This window comes from Dryobates pubescens, chromosome 2 (genome assembly GCF_014839835.1).
Source record: "Dryobates pubescens isolate bDryPub1 chromosome 2, bDryPub1.pri, whole genome shotgun sequence".
Classification (NCBI taxonomy): domain Eukaryota; kingdom Metazoa; phylum Chordata; class Aves; order Piciformes; family Picidae; genus Dryobates; species Dryobates pubescens.
In genome coordinates this window covers 16,258,515-16,270,518 of record NC_071613.1, presented here as the reverse complement: position 1 = coordinate 16,270,518, position 12,004 = coordinate 16,258,515, and the positions used below count along the sequence as shown (strand labels likewise).

Sequence of the window (12,004 nt, the reverse complement as noted above, 5' to 3'; positions counted from 1 at the left end):
AGCATCAGATGTTTAATAAAGTCTCTTCTGCTTTTAAAAAAGTTTACAACACAGATGTGCTCCACACAACAAAATGCCCAGGGGCTGACATTCCCTTTGAATTAACTTAATCCATGCAGAAAGACTGGACTGCCTCAAGTGGAGGTAAGGTAGCAGCTGAACACCATACCCACAGACACACCCACCCACGACGGTGCTGTGGGAACAGGCAGCACAGGACACCATCCAGGGAGACTTGACACACAAGGCTGCTTGCCTTCAGGAGTCCAGTTTTCAGACTTCAAGTGTCAGTTGGCAGGAAAGCCCCTGATTGCTCTTCTTGACATGGAGCTTATGGAGCGATGGTGAACCTCCTGCTGCAGCCTGCCTACAGCCACCCTTTGTCCTGCAGCCGTGTGAAAACACCTACACAAACATATCCCTTTCACTACTGCTACTACACATCAACAACTGAGCCTGATTGCGCCGCTTTGCTTGGTCTGAGACAGAATGAGACAGGTTCCTAATGTCTTGGTTCTGTTTTCCCCATTTCCCATTCTTTTCCAAAGCTGCTGAAGAGTGGTTTCTGAGGTGAATGTCTGTTGGGTCTCTCTTCATGAATCCGGTGTAGCTTTTGTGTGAGAAACTCTGGAAGGCAGACAGACAGGAGTGTTAGAATCACTGAATGGTCTGGGTTGGAAGGGACCTTAAAGATCATCTGGTTAGAACAGAACAGAATAGAATAGACCAGGTTGAAAGAGACCTTTGAGATCATCAAGTCCAACCTATGACCCAACACCATCTAATCAACTAAACCATGGCACCAAGCATCCCAGCAAGTCTCTTCCTAAACACCTCCAAACTCCCCTGCCGTGGGCAGGGACACCTCCCACTAGACAGACCAAACTGAGGAGGGACGGGTAGAAACCATGACAGAAAATTCCCATTCCAGCCTGTCTCCAGCATCTGAAATGTACATGTCTGGGGACTGTGAGTCACTTGGTATGACCAATGGTGGGGCCTGCTGCAGGGTGTCCTGCCTGCTAGGTGAAGACAGAGAAACACCACTAGGAAGAACATAAAGCAGGGCTCTGAGTTAAGTCAGTGATGTGTTACAAGGCCCAAATTTTAGATTTCCTGAGTCAACCTGGAAAAGTCTTAGCTGGGCCAGACCCACATATACACACCTCCAGCCAAGCACACAGCTGGGAAGAGGTATGCACCCCCTTCTACATTCTGATGTGGCCAGCTGCAGAGAGAAGCAGAGGTTAGCCACCAGCAAGAGGATCAGAATTCCACCTCTCAGCACTTCTAATGCAACACTCTGCCTGTGCTGCCTCAGTGAAGCATCCTGGTCGAGCCACTGCCAAGCAGGAGGACACAACTGTGCAGAAAAAAATCAAACCTACTCTTGGAGGAGCTAAGGCTCTCTTTCTGAAGACACATCTCCTTCTGCTCCACTGCTTGCACTGGGGTCCTCCTTGTTACGGGGGGCATTTCTTTCTCTGCTTGACTCAGAGGGCACCTTGGTTCTGGTCTTCTCTTTTCTCTGTTGCTGTTTTTCAAGCTTTGTCAGCTGTTCACAAAGTAAAGAGAGCAAGAAAACACTTTATGGAATGAAATCACTTCAGAAGACTCTTATCTAAAAAAAAAAAGGTAAAGGAGAGCATTTGAGTAGAACTCGCAGCTCAGGTTCACAGCACCAAAGCACACAGCAACAGAACAGAAAAGACAAAATACCCACACCAGCCAAGGCTTAGATTTTCAGAACTGTGGAGAAGACAGTGAATTATCATCACGCATTAACACACAATCATAGAATGGTTCAACCCTCCCCACCATGGGCAGGGACACCTTGCCCTAGATCTTAAGGTCTTGTCCAGCCTAGCCCTGAACACCTCCAGGGAGGGGGCACCAACATCACAGGATCACAGAATTACCCAGGTTGGAAAAGACTTTTGAAATCATCAAGTCCAACCTATCACCCAACACCATCCAATCAACTAAACCATGGCACCAAGTGCCTCATCCAGGCTTTTTTAAACACTTCCAGGGACAGTGACTCCAAGAGGAGTGTGGCCAGGTCAAGGGAGGTTCTCCTTCCCCTCTACTTTGTGCTGGTGAGGCCACATCTGGAATACTGTGTCCAGTTCTGGGCTTCCTGGTTCAAGAAGGACAGACACTTGCTGGAGAGGGTGCAGAAAAGGGCTATGAAAATGATTAGGGGGCAGGAACATCTCTCTTATAAGCAGAGACTGAGAGAATTGGGTCTTTTTAGCCTGGAAAAGGGAAGACTGAGAGGAGATCTCATCAATGCTTAGAAATCCTTAAATGTGGATGTCAGGAGGATGAGACCAGGCCTTTGTCAGTGGTGCCCAGTGACAGGACAAGAGGTAACTAGCACAAACTTGAACAGAAGAAGTTCCATCTAAACAAAAGGAGAAAATTATTTACTTTGAGAGTGGCAGAGCACTGGAACAGGCTGTCCAGAGAGGTGGTGGAGTCTCCATCTCTGAGTTGTTGAACTTCCTGAGTGATTTAACCCTTCTGAGGGTGCACAACATGAACAAGCTCCTCATCCCTAAGGAATTTATATTATTGCTTTATAATACTGCTTTGTAATAGAAATGCACAGACCTGCAGGGGAGGCACAGCCCATCCATCCATCCATCCATCCATCCATCCATCCATCCATCCATCCATCCATCCATCCTTCCTTCCTTCCTTTCCAGACAGACCTTCTGGCTTCACTTACCTGTTTAGGGTCAACAGTAGCAGCTGGGGACTCCAGTTCTATTGTTACAGGACCATCATTCTGGATATGTACCTGCATGTAGGCCCCAAACTTGCCATCTGAAAAGGAGAGAAACAAGAAGTGCTGAGGGGTCTTGGAAGGATAAAACATACCAAAATATTTACCATACAGGCTACTCAAAAGGAAAAAAATAACAAATGATCTAAAAGGACAGTCAGTTATCAGTTAACAAACTGCAGCAAGCTACTGAGGAAAAAACAGTCTAGCTGCACCAGTCCATCAAAGACCTGGATGAAGGGACAGCAAGTTTGCTGCACATCAGGATGCTCAGACCTGCAGCCATTAGCTCTGCTCCTCGGAGCAAAGTGAGGTGTTTAATAATGAACTTCACAACAAGAAAGCACTGAAGCAAGACAAGAAAGGACTTCTGATGCAGCCTTCTCTTTCTCAAACATGGATGTCCATCTGCAGTCTTAAGATACCTGTGTGAAACTAGGAGCCATGGCTCTCAGCCTGCTCCAACCAAGATTTTGTCAGACATCTCCCTGCTCCTGGCTTAATCTAGCTTCAAAGCATGAAACATCCAGCCTTGGAGGAAGCCTGGCTCCAAGGCTTGTTCTCACAGCTGCAGCCTCTCTTGTCAGAGTTATTGCTCATGTTGTACAGTCAATAACAACACAGGAACACCTACATATCAAAATATTCCATAGCAATACCAGGAATGGCACAGGTAGAAGAAGACTGACCACCCAACTGGCTGCTAATGAAAATATCCTAACATGCCTTCATGTACTGCCATGTGAAGACTGCTCCTCTGCAACACAGGGAAATCACAGAATAAAGTAACGATCAGGAAAAAGTACATCAAACAAACGCCACTGGTCACAGGATGTTAAGGGGTTGGAAGAGGCCTCCAAAGATCATCTAGTCCAACCCTTCCTGCCAGAGCAGGAGCATAGAATCCAGCACTGGTCACACAGGAACACATCCAGATGGGGCTGGAAAGGCTCCACAGAGGAAGACTCCACAACCTCTCTGGGCAGCCTGTTCCAGTGCTCTGGGACCCTCACAGAGAAGTTCCTCCTCATGTTGAGGTGGAACCTCCTGTGCTGGAGTTTCTATCCATTGCCCCTTGTCCTATCCCAGGGTGCAACTGAGCAGAGCCTGTCCCCTCCCTCCTGAACCCCAGCCCTCAGATACTTATAAACATTTATCCCCTCTCAGTCTTCTCTTCAGACTAAGCAGCCCCAGGTCCCTCAGCCTCTCCTCACAGGGCAGTGCTCCAGTCCTTCAGTCATCCTGGTAGCTCTCTGTTGGACTCTCTCCAGCAGATCCCTGTCCCTTGATGGTGACATCAAGGGCCTTACCAACTTCTTGCCCTCACCTTTAATCAGCTCTGGTTTGTAGGCCTTTCTGAGCTGCTCCAGGAAGTTGTTATAAAAACACTCAGCCTGCTCTGTGGGCATTGCCATGTGGTAGTCAGGTTTGTTTCCTTTCAGGATGCACTGGAGGGTGAATTGGCTCACACACAACACTTCATACTGTTTATCCATCACGCTTTTGGACCAGTGCTTCCCACTTTCATCTTCAAACACTCGCAAGTTCAGGATCTTTCGAACCCTGGGAGGAGGAAAAAAGTTAAAAGAGCATTCCTGTATCTTCCCAGGCAGGAGCAACAAGTAGAACTTAACATCTGCCACAGGCTATGAGATTAAAGGGAAGGCAGATGCATATTCATGCCTCCACATAATAAGATATCCCCTTGTCCCTTCCTTCCTTCCTAAACTACAGCAATCCTAGAATGGTCTGGGTTGGAAGGGACCTCCAAAGGTCATCCAGTCTAAACCCCTCTGCACTCAGCAGGGACATCCTCAACTAGGTCAGGTTGCCCAGAGCCCTGTTGAGCCTCAACTGGCATATCTGCAGGGATGGAGCCTCAACCACCTTCCCAGGCAACCGGCTCCAGTGCTCCACCACCCTTGTGGTAAAGAATTTGTTCCTAACATCCAATCTAAATGTACTCTTCTCAATCTAAATGTACTCTTCTCTACTTTGAAACCATTGCCCCTGGCCCTGTCACTGCAGGCCTTTGTAAAGAGTCTCTCTCCAGCCTTCTTGCAGGCCCCATTCAGGTACTAGAAGGTCGCTTGTCAGAGCCATAGCCAAGAGTCCTTAAAGAGGTACAGACAATTGTCATCATAGAATGGTTTGGGTTAGAAGGGGCCTTAAGGAGTGCCCCATTCCTTTGGCTACTGCACAGGTATTGCTGATTCAGCATCAGAAACTCATCAGTGAAAGAGTAGAAGGCAAAAGGCAATCTGTGACTTACATGTGCTCCAGCTCTCTTTGTGTATCCTCCAAAGAAATGCCCAGCAGCACACACAGGCCTCGCCCTATGGAACTGATCTGTTCTCCACCCACTAGGCAAGAGGGGAGGGAAAAAGAAAACACATTAAGGATAAATGCTCTGTCCTCTTTTCTCCTGTTTTCTGACACGGCTGAGCACTGATTTCAGCTGGCAACTGTACAACCACCAAAGAAAACATCACCCTGAACCCTTCTTCTTCACTTCAGGTTTGTTAGAGAGATCACACAGAAGTCCTCTTTCAAAAGTCTTCCCAATGCTGTAACTTCTTGATGACTATCTCAGGATGCTTACCCCAGCATTTACAAACATTGCATGAAGATTTTCTACTATGGCTGTGCTAACCAGGGAGGTGGCAGGACTCTAGCCAATGGAATAGGTTGCCCAGGAAGATGGTGGAGTCACCAGCCTTGGAGGTGTTCAAGGAGTGTGTGGACATGGCACCTGGGGACTTGGTGGTCTTAAGCTGACTGCTGGATTTCATGATCTTAGAGGTCTTTTCCAACCCAAACAATTCCATGGTTCTGATACCATTAAGTGTATTCTGTTTCTCTACTCCAACACTCCCTACACACTTTGCATTAGCTGTGAAAAGGTGATTTCTACTTGATATAGTCACAGAATCACAGACTGGTAGGGGTTGGAAAGCACCTCTGAAGATTGAGTTCACCCTCCTGCTAGAGCAGAAGCAACCAAAGGCACATAGAAGCACATCCAGGTGGGTTTGGAATGCCTTCAGAGATGGAGACTCCACAACTTCTATGGGCAGCCTGTTCCAGTGTTCTGCCACCCTCCAAGGGAAGAAGTTTCTCATTATGTTTGTATGAAACCTCCAGTGTTCCAGTTTGTCCTGTCACTGGATACCACTGAAAAGATTCTGGCCCCTTCCTCCTGACCTCCATCCTTTAGAGATTGATGAGCATTCCTGAACTCCCCCCTTTATTCTCCCCTTCTCCAGGCCAAACAGCCCCAGCTCTCTCAGCCTCTCCTCATAAGCTAGATGTTTCATTCCCCTCAGCATTTTAGTGGCTCTCCACTGGACTCTCTGCAGTAGTTTCTTGTCCTTCTTGAACTAGTGAGCCAGGAACTAGATACAATAATCCAGACAAAGCCTCCCCAGGACAGAGTTGAGGGGGAGGAGAACCTCCCTCCACCTGCTGCCCACACTCTTCTTAATGCCATTGGCATTCTTGGCCTTGATAGCACAGGGCTGGCTCGTGGTCAGCCTGACCTCATGGAGTCTTTGAAACAAAACTTTGAATAACCTGCAAATTGGGAGAAAAAAACTCTTTTTTTTTTGCCAAATATTGCCAAGAAAACACAAACCATTGCAGGTTCATTGTGTTTTCCTAAGAAATCTTTTATCAACAACTGTTTTAATCTACTTTCATTCAATTATCTTAATTTAAATTCTCTCCATGTGGTTGATCCTGAGATGAGCTCTCTGGCTCAGAAACTTCTCCTCCTGCTAAACACAGCACTGTGGCCCTCACAGAGGAACACCTCAAACTCTTAACAGCCAGAAACAACAGGTTAGATTCATAGAATCACATAGTCATCAAGCTTGGAAAAGACCTCCAAGATCACCAAGTCCAATCATTATCCTAGCCAGAAATGTGGCAATAACTCAGCCACAATCCCAGTGCTGATGGGGTCTGACCACTCTTGTCCCCTGTGCACAAAAGCTGTGCTCCCTCCTGAAGCACAGACATGCTCTTCCTATGCAAAGCCACGCAGGAGGCAACTGGGATTGCTCCACTGATACACACAAGCAACCTGCAACTTGTACATCCCTAGCAGAGTGCTGGGTCCTGCACCTGAGTCACAACAACCCCATAAATACTCCAGGCTTGGGCCAGAGTGGCTGAAAACTGTCCAGCAGAGAAGGCCACATTAGGTCTCAGAGCCTTCTCCAGACTGAATGGCCCCAACTCTCTCAGTCTGCCTCCACAGGAGGAGGCAACTCCTGTCCTAGAGACAGCAAATTCAAACCCCTGGAGATGAACCCGGGGCAGCACTGCCAACATGGACAGACACCGCAAGGACAGATCTGTGACTGCAGTGCCAGCACATACAGGCCATGCAAGGAGGCAAGTCTGATTACAGTGCCCAAGGCATACAGGCCGTAGGGCCGTGAGTGTACTCCAAAGCACACATGCAACGCACGGCTGTAAGCAGCTCAGCCCTGCCAACCCGAGCAAGGAGGTGGCTGCAGTTCTAGCGTGCCCACAGGAGGAGGCGATTTGCCAGCGGCCCGGCCAACGCTTGCACTGCATGCAATCCATGCAGGAAGGCAACTCCGATTAGAGACAACACAGACATGCCAGAGGTGTGTGCAACGCAAGGCAAATCAAGTGACAGGGCCAGTGCTACAGGACACACAGGCAGCGAAACCAAGCGAGCTGGCCCACCCCAAACCCACACGGGGGAACGACCAGTCGGCGCGGGGGGGGGAAGCCCCACTGCCCGCACACGTCAGCCGTGGAGAGCACAGACACACAAGACACACAATGAGGGGTCCCAGCAGGCCGCAGCGGAGGCAAGGAGGCCCGGCCCAAGGGATGAAGGGGAATCGGGGGCGGGCAGAACGTGGCGGCCCCCCCCCGCCTCCTCCTTCACCCCAGCCCCCCCCACTCCGGTGACGCTCCTGGTGGCGGCGCACCGACCTGTGACACTGGCCTGTGCCACCCGTTGCACGACGGCCTTCATGGTGCCGGGGGGCCGCGCAGCGCAGGCCTGGCGCCGGAAGCAGGCGTTGCTAGGCAACGGCGCTGCCGCTCCCCGCCGGGCCACGCCGCTCACAGAGCCGCCTAGCGGCCGGGAGGTCAAATAGCTACAGGAGGCGCGGAGCGTGCACGCTATAGAGCGTCGTGTGGGGTGGGCGGTACTGTGTGTATGGTATGGAGCGTACGGCACGGCGCGGTTGGGGTAAACCCGCCCAGCTGCGGCACCTGCTGTAGGAATGGCTACAGGGGCACGGTGCGGGGGATGCACATAGAAATTAGTGGCTAGGAGCAACCTCCTGGAAAAGGAGGTGCTGGCTGTAGGGACCAGAGGAGCTCATAAAGAAAGCTGGATCTGTAGGTGCTGACAGGGCTCATGGTACAACAGTGCCTGTAGAAGCTGAGCTGTGTGGACAGAGGGGCTGGAGAAAGCTTTCTGTATGTGAAGGTGGCATCTGCAAGGACTGTGAGGAGACCTTACAGAAACCAGGGCTGGGACAGAGTCCTATAAAAGGCTATAGTGACAGCAGGCAGCCCCTACAGAAGTAGGGGGATGCCTGCAGGGGCAGGTGGGCAGCCCCTACGAAAACATCTGTTTGTGCAGGATCTCAGGCCAGCTTCCCCTGATGAGCGAGCAAGTCAAAATGGACTGAGGGAAGCTCCCTGTAGAAAGTAGGGGTTGAGGGCAGTCTTCCAGAAGTAGAAGTGGTGACTGTGAGGTGCCCTTATAAGCCATGAAGGTCATCAGTGAGAGAACCTGGAGGAAACACCTGCAGAAAACCAGGAACACTTTACTGTGAAAGGAAGCAGTGTCCACAAGAACTAGGGAAAACCCTATGGAATAAAGGTTAGTTGTAGCCCCTGCAGCCTGAAGGCAGTAATGCACAAGAGAAGGTAGCATATATAAAAGGTTCAGGGAAACCCCTATACACACAAGGGCCTGGTGAAGGGCATGCAGCAGAAGACTTAGTTTTCAGCTTGCAATTCATCTCTTGCAAATTTTTATTTGAAGGACAATCAGCAACTCTCACACCCCAAAAAGATTAAACCATGTCCCTTCCTGGCTTTTAATCATTTTAAGTCTGTTTCAGAGCTGGCCAGTTGAGAAGCCATTCTGGGTACATCCTGGCTCACACCAGCTGGAAAATCATTTTCCTCACAAGCCACCACAGCCACCATGGTCAGCCTGTTGGACACAGGTAGCACACAGAGCCATTAACACCTCATGACACACCGACCTGGGGCTTTGAACACACGTGCAAAGAACAGCAGTGACCTAAGCAGGTGAAGTTTGGAAGTTCTGCAAAGGCAAGTCAGAGATGCAGCTGTTGTCTCAGCAATGCAGAAAGCTTTCCACCAGTGGTCTGGTGCCACATGCCAGGATCACCTTCTTGGAGCAGCCAGCACAAAATCCCAAGCTTCTGGACCACTCAGTTTTCAGAAGGAGGCTCATCAGGAGGATCAAAGAACGACTTCACACGCCTGAGCAGTCGAGTAATAGGAGGCTGAGTTTCTTTGTATGTTACTATAGTTGTCACCGTTAATCCTAAGGCTGTTTCTGTCACCTTCACTTCCCTGCGGGGTCCTTGCACTGCTTCAGGATCACTTTTGCTCTCTAAGGAACAAAAAGGGTAAAGAGCAGGGTGAGAAAACAGCAAGAAAAATGTTTTAGCTATTCATCATGGCAAAACAACAGCCAGAGGCATTTGGTCTTCTTTCTGGTTTTCCTTAAATTCTGAGAAATTCACAGAATCACAGGACATGAGAGGTTGGAAGGGACCTCCAGAGACCATCCAGTCCAACCCCCCTGCCAGAGCAGGATCACCCAGGGTAGTCTGCACAGGAGTGCATCCAGGTGGGTTTGGAAAGTCTCTGGAGAAAGGGACTCCACAACCTCTCTGGGCAGCCTGTTCAGTGCTCTGTCACCCTCACTGTAAAGTTTCTCCTCATGTTGAGGTGAAATCTTCCATGTTCAGCTTGTTTCTTGCCTCCACTTGACACTCACCCCTCAGATACTTATAGACTTCTCTTCTCCAAACAGCCCCAGGTCTCTCAGTCTCTCTTCACAGGGGAGATGCTGAAGTGCCCTAATCATCCTTGTGGCTCTCTGTTGGATTCTCTCCAGCAGTTCTCTGTCTTTCATGACATTTCAGTTGGAAGGGAGATAGAACAATTCCCCTAGTCCAACTGTCTGACCAAAAGTTAAAGCATGTTATGGAGGGCTGTAGTGAGCAGGGACACTTCCAATTAGGTCAGGATGCTCAGGGCCATACTGAGACTCATCTAGATGAATCACAGAATGAACTGGGTTGGAAGGGACCGCCAAAGGTCATCTAGTTCAACCTCCTGCAGTCAGCGGGGGCATCCTCAACTAGATCAGGCTGCCCAGAGCCTTGTCAAGCCTCACCTTGCACATCTCCAGGGGCAGGGCCTCAACCACCTCACTGGGCAACATGTTCCTTTATTTTACCACTCTCATTGTACAGAACTTCCTTATGTGCATCCTAAATCTATTCTGCTTTAGTTGCCCTTTGTCCCATCACTACATGCCTTTCTAAACAGTCCTTCCTCAGCCCTCCTGTAGGTCCCCTTCAGATAATGAAATGCAGCGGTAAGGTCCCTCCAGAGCCTTCCTTTCTCTAGGCTGAAGAGCTAAAATTATTTCACCCTCTCTTCACAGCAGAGGTGTTCCAGCCCTCTGATCATCCTTGTAGTTCATCTCTGTCACGTGTTGAGGGCCCCATAGCTGGACACAGTACTCCAGGTGAAGTCTCACCGGGGGCTGTGGTCTCAGAATCATCTCTCGACCTGCTGGCCACACTATTGGCCATGTTGGCTCACGTCCAGCTTCTCGTCCACCACTCTATGATCTTAAAAGCTCTTTTCTAACCGTAACGATCCTGCGCCGGCGGCTCTCAGCCTCAACCCGCGGCCCAGCTCTCTCCCCCAGGCAGGCCCCGCCCACTCTCGGACCCGCCCTCACCACGTCACCCACGGCCGCCGCAGCTGTACCCCGCCGAGGTGACCGTGGGCGCTGCACCCGTCCCCGCGGCCGTGCTGAGCCGTACCGGAGTCGCCGCCGCCGTCGCCCTCGGAGTCGCTGTACTTGGAGTTGTAGTGCATCAGGGCGCCCAGCGTCGTCCATCCGCCCAGCGAGTACAGCAGCGCGGCCCGCGCGTTCCACAGCGCCGCCCGCATCGCCTCCCAGCAACGCCCGCGCTCATTGGCCGCGCCCCTCTGCCAATCAGGCAGCACGCAGGGGGGCGCGTGCGTGCGTGCGTGCGTGCGTGCGAGGCGGCAGCCGCAGGAGGGTTCAGAATACAGAACAGAGATCCTGGAGTCCAACTGTCGCCCAGCGCCATCTCATCGACTAAACCATGGCACCAAGCGCCCCCTCCAGTCTCCTCTTAAACACCTCCAGGGACAGTGACTCCACCACCTCCCTGGGCAGCACATTCCAATGGACAATCTCTCTGGGAAGAATTTCTTCCTAACACCCAGCCTAAACCTCCCCTGGCACAGCTTGAGACTGTGTCCTCTTGTTCTGGTGCTGCTTGCCTGGGAGAAGAGACCCACCTGGTTACAACCACCCTTCAGGTAGCTGTAGATGGCAATGAGGTCTCCTCTGTGCCTCCTCCAGGCTAAACAACCCCAGCTCCCTCAGCCTCTCCTCACAGGGCTGTGCTCCAGACTCCTCCCCAGCTTTGTTGCCCTCCTCTGGACGCATGGGAGCAACTCAATGTCTTTCTTAAACTGAGGGGCCCAGAACTGGACACAGGACTCAAGGTGTGGCCTAACCAGTGCTGAGTACAGGGCAGAATGACCTCCCTGCTCCTGCTGGCCACACTATTCCTGATACAGGCCAGGATGCCATTGGCATTCTTAGTCACCTGGCCACACTGATGGCTCATGTTCAGCCTACTGTCAACCATTGCCCCCAGGTCCCTTTCTGCCTGGCTGCTCTCCAGGCACTCTGACCCCAGCCTGTAGCACTTCATGGGGTTGTTGTAGCTAGCAACATGGGGTAGCAGCAGGAGAGCCCCAGAGCCACCTCACAGCTGGCACTGCCATGTGCCCTCTTGGCCAAGAATGCCAATGGCAGCCTGGGCTGCATTAGGAAGACTGTGGCCAGCAGGTCAGGAGAGGTTCTCCTCCTTTACTCTGCCCTGGGGAGGCCAGACC

The 12,004-nt window shown here is 51.0% G+C and overlaps 2 protein-coding genes across 2 annotated transcripts; both read right to left on the bottom strand.

The window, feature by feature from the left end:
- On the bottom strand, window positions 1–7,851 carry DTD1 (D-aminoacyl-tRNA deacylase 1). The gene is made up of 6 exons (XM_054171021.1): window positions 7,766–7,851; window positions 5,064–5,154; window positions 4,119–4,354; window positions 2,735–2,832; window positions 1,389–1,555; window positions 1–627 (listed from the first exon to the last, which is right to left on the bottom strand). Exons 1-5 carry the CDS (start codon window positions 7,806–7,808, stop codon window positions 1,400–1,402), a joined length of 624 nt encoding a protein of 207 aa, XP_054026996.1. The 5' UTR covers window positions 7,809–7,851; the 3' UTR covers window positions 1–627; window positions 1,389–1,399.
- Window positions 7,852–8,752: 901 nt separating this feature from the next.
- Window positions 8,753–11,031, bottom strand: SMIM26 (small integral membrane protein 26). Its single transcript, XM_054171059.1, has 2 exons — window positions 10,912–11,031; window positions 8,753–9,437 (listed from the first exon to the last, which is right to left on the bottom strand). The coding sequence occupies exons 1-2, from the start codon at window positions 11,018–11,020 to the stop codon at window positions 9,253–9,255; spliced, it is 294 nt and encodes a 97-aa protein (XP_054027034.1). The 5' UTR covers window positions 11,021–11,031; the 3' UTR covers window positions 8,753–9,252.
- Between the last annotated feature and the right edge of the window lie 973 nt (window positions 11,032–12,004).

Coding starts and splice junctions, on each gene's coding strand:
- DTD1 (XM_054171021.1), bottom strand. CDS start 7,808: ATGAAGGCCGTCGTGCAACGGGTGGCACAGGCCAGTGTCACAG. Junction 5,155..7,765: donor GGCACAGGCCAGTGTCACAG/GTCGGTGCGCCG, acceptor CCTCTTGCCTAG/TGGGTGGAGAACAGATCAGT. Junction 1,556..2,734: donor CTACTGTTGACCCTAAACAG/GTAAGTGAAGCC, acceptor CTTTGTGAACAG/CTGACAAAGCTTGAAAAACA.
- SMIM26 (XM_054171059.1), bottom strand. CDS start 11,020: ATGCGGGCGGCGCTGTGGAACGCGCGGGCCGCGCTGCTGTACTCGCTG. Junction 9,438..10,911: donor CAAGTACAGCGACTCCGAGG/GCGACGGCGGCG, acceptor TTTGTTCCTTAG/AGAGCAAAAGTGATCCTGAA.